We start from the raw sequence: 2,975 nt of genomic DNA on the forward strand, positions 1-2,975 counted from the left end.
TGCTGATCTGTTTCATGCTGCTGCTGATCTGTTTCATGTTGCTGCTGTTCTGTTTCATGCTGCTGCTGATCTGTTTCATGTTGCTGCTGATCTGTTTCATGTTGCTGTGTTCATGCGTGCTCATCTGCTCACACAGACTCATGTTCGTGCTGCTGTTCAACATAATGTTTTTATGCCATTAGTGCTTAGTGTATTTTTAGTTGTTTTTCTTAGTTCATATCTTACATGCTATAATTGTTTTTGTTTACATTTTATTGTTGGATATAACGGGGACTCTGTGTACATAATTTCGTCCCACCACATGTGGAGCGAACGACAATAAAGAATCTCTGACTCATACATTTTGTACATACACAAAACCTGCAGAAAGTCATTATAACAATTAATAAAAGTGTAATAATTTTTGAAAGAACATCAAAAGATATATTGCGGAAGCAAGTTAGTCAGCCACTGCGACCTTTAATTAATTTATATACTGTGTTTTGTATCGATCTGAGAGGGGTTTGGTAGATGAAAACGACTTGATAAGGTAGGAACTATTGTTTATGTTTCAGAATACAGGGACGTGAATAAGTAATGCACACTAGAGTCGCCTTTACGCATGCGCACAACTGCGTGCTACAGCCGAAAACAAATGTGGCTCCTACAGCGGAGATGTTTCCACTCGTCGTTGAGTTTCATGAAGAAGGTGAAGGGGAGAAGTCCCGCGGAACAGCGCTGGCTGCTGCGACAGCTCAAAGACCCGTACGTTAAAGCGTCTCACGACCAGCACTTCCGCTGCCGAAGTGCCTTCAAGCTGCTGGAAATAGACGATAAGTTCCGAGTTCTACATCCCGGTGACAGTGTGGTGGACTGCGGCGCAGCACCTGGAGCCTGGAGCCAGGTGGCTGTGCAGAGGGTCAACTCCGCCGGGACAGGTGAGGAACATCCGGGGGGCGCTCATGTTGAAGGTGTGTCTCGTTTGCTGACACCTGGTGGTCAAACCTGGGATGGCACCCATCAAACGTTCTCCCGCTGTTCTGCAGGAGAAAGCAACTTCCGGTAACATTCACAACAAATGTTAAGTTGACTACTTCTGTAGCATCTTTATCTAATCCAGATACTCAAAGCACCTACAACAATCCGTGCCCGTCTCATTTACCTGCACACACATTCACACAGCACGCCACCACTTGTTAAAGTTAACCTGAACAAATCCGGCTGCAGAGACTCGTCAGTGCCTTTAGTCACGTTCATGCGCTGACTGGACACGTCACGAGGGCCTCAGCGTCTTGCCCAGGGGCACTTGACGTAGTGGTGGAATCAAACCCCCAACTCTCTCATTGGAGGGAGACTGCTGTAACCACTGAGCCCCGACTGTTTGTTAAAATATGTATAGAAATCACATCTTTTTATTTCTGTTATACACCATAAAGTTGACTATTATTAGACATTTAAACTTATCAAGCCTGAAAACATATCTAAAAAAATCACCATACAAATTGTTAAATCTCAAAGCTTCATTAAAAATAACTGAAAATGAATGTTGCAAACAAGGTTTTGACATTATTTCACTTTTGGGTCCTCGTGTTGTATTTCTGCTGTTGGTGTTTTCACCTGTTGACGGCGCGCAGGTCACTTCTCACCTGGACTCCGTTCAGAAACACATAGTTGAAATGTACGCAGAGCGTGAATGGAAGTTTTGTTACAACAAAGTACTTTTTCTTTAAATGTCATGTTTCTCCAAAAGCATCACATAACTGTTCACACATAGACACATATTGTGCCGTGCAGCTTTCATGTACATGCATGAGTGCAGTTGTAAACAATGTTTGACCGTTTCTTTAAAAGTGTTTTTAGGCTTCATTTCCACAAACAAGTCACGTTTTTATTATTAATGCAATTTCTTCAAATCTTCAAAAGGGTAGAGTGCCCTCTCTGGGTCAGGGAGGAGGTCCTACCCCAAGTGGAGGAGTTCAAGTATCTTGGGGTCTTGTTCACGAATGAGGGAAAAATGGAGCGTGAGATCGATAGGCGGATAGGTGCAGCGTCTGCAGTGAAGCGGGCGCTGTACAGGTCTGTCGTGGTGAAGAGAGAGCTGAGTCAAAAGGCGAAGCTCTCAATTTACCGATCGATCTACGTTCCCACCCTCATCTATGGTCACGAGCTTTGGGTTGTGACCGAAAGAATGAGATCTCGGATACAAGCGGCCGAAATGAGTTTTCTCCGCAGGGTGTCTGGGCTCTCCCTTAGAGACAGGGTGAGAAGCTCGATCATCCGGGAGGGACTCGGAGTAGAGCCGCTGCTTCTCCACATCGAGAGGAGCCAGTTGAGGTGGCTTGGGCATCTGTTTAGGATGCCTTCTGGACGCCTCCCTGGTGAGGTGTTCTGGACACGTCCCACCGGAAGGAGGCCCAGGGGAAGACCCAGGACACGCTGGAGGGACTACGTTTCTCGGCTGGCCTGGGAACGCCTCGGGATTCCCCCGGAAGAGCTGGCCCAAGTGGCTGGGGAGAGGGAAGTCTGGGCCTCCCTACTTAGGCTGCTACCCCCGCGACCCGACCCCGGATAAGCGGAAGAAAATGGATGGATGGATGGATTTCTTCAAATCAGTTTATTAAAAAAAAGTTATTTAGGATTTTCTTCAAGTTTTCTGTATTATTTTAAATATTACTGCAGTTTCACTTTTAGCTACATTTTTAAATCATTGAAGTATAATTTCAATATTTTTCACAAAGCAATAAACCCATTCCCATTTTGACACCTAAAGGAGTTGACTTTTACATGATACTCTATTTTTTTTAAATGATCTGTGTGTATTTATATATAATTTAAAATGTTTTGAATTTGTTACTGACCCCTTTCTTCTTAATATGACACGGTATTCTTAGCATTATGAAACGTTTCCCAGCTCTTGTTGCATCTGAGACAAGATGATGAGATGAGACGAGATGAGATGAGACAAGATGAGACGAGATGAGATGAGACAAGATGAG

The 2,975-nt window shown here is 44.3% G+C and overlaps 1 protein-coding gene across 1 annotated transcript in view; it reads left to right on the forward strand.

Moving 5' to 3' along the window:
* The first annotated feature begins 603 nt into the window (after positions 1-603).
* mrm2 (mitochondrial rRNA methyltransferase 2) overlaps positions 604-2,975 on the forward strand; it is a 3,833-nt gene continuing 1,461 nt past the window's right edge. Inside the window, exon 1 of the mRNA XM_037688769.1 lies at positions 604-917. Coding sequence (XP_037544697.1) covers positions 635-917 — 283 coding nt within the window. The 5' untranslated portion in view covers positions 604-634. The remainder of the gene's footprint in view (positions 918-2,975) is intronic.

Source organism: Nematolebias whitei, chromosome 15, assembly GCF_014905685.2.
Source record: "Nematolebias whitei isolate Nwh7 chromosome 15, NemWhi1, whole genome shotgun sequence".
Lineage (NCBI taxonomy): Eukaryota > Metazoa > Chordata > Actinopteri > Cyprinodontiformes > Rivulidae > Nematolebias > Nematolebias whitei.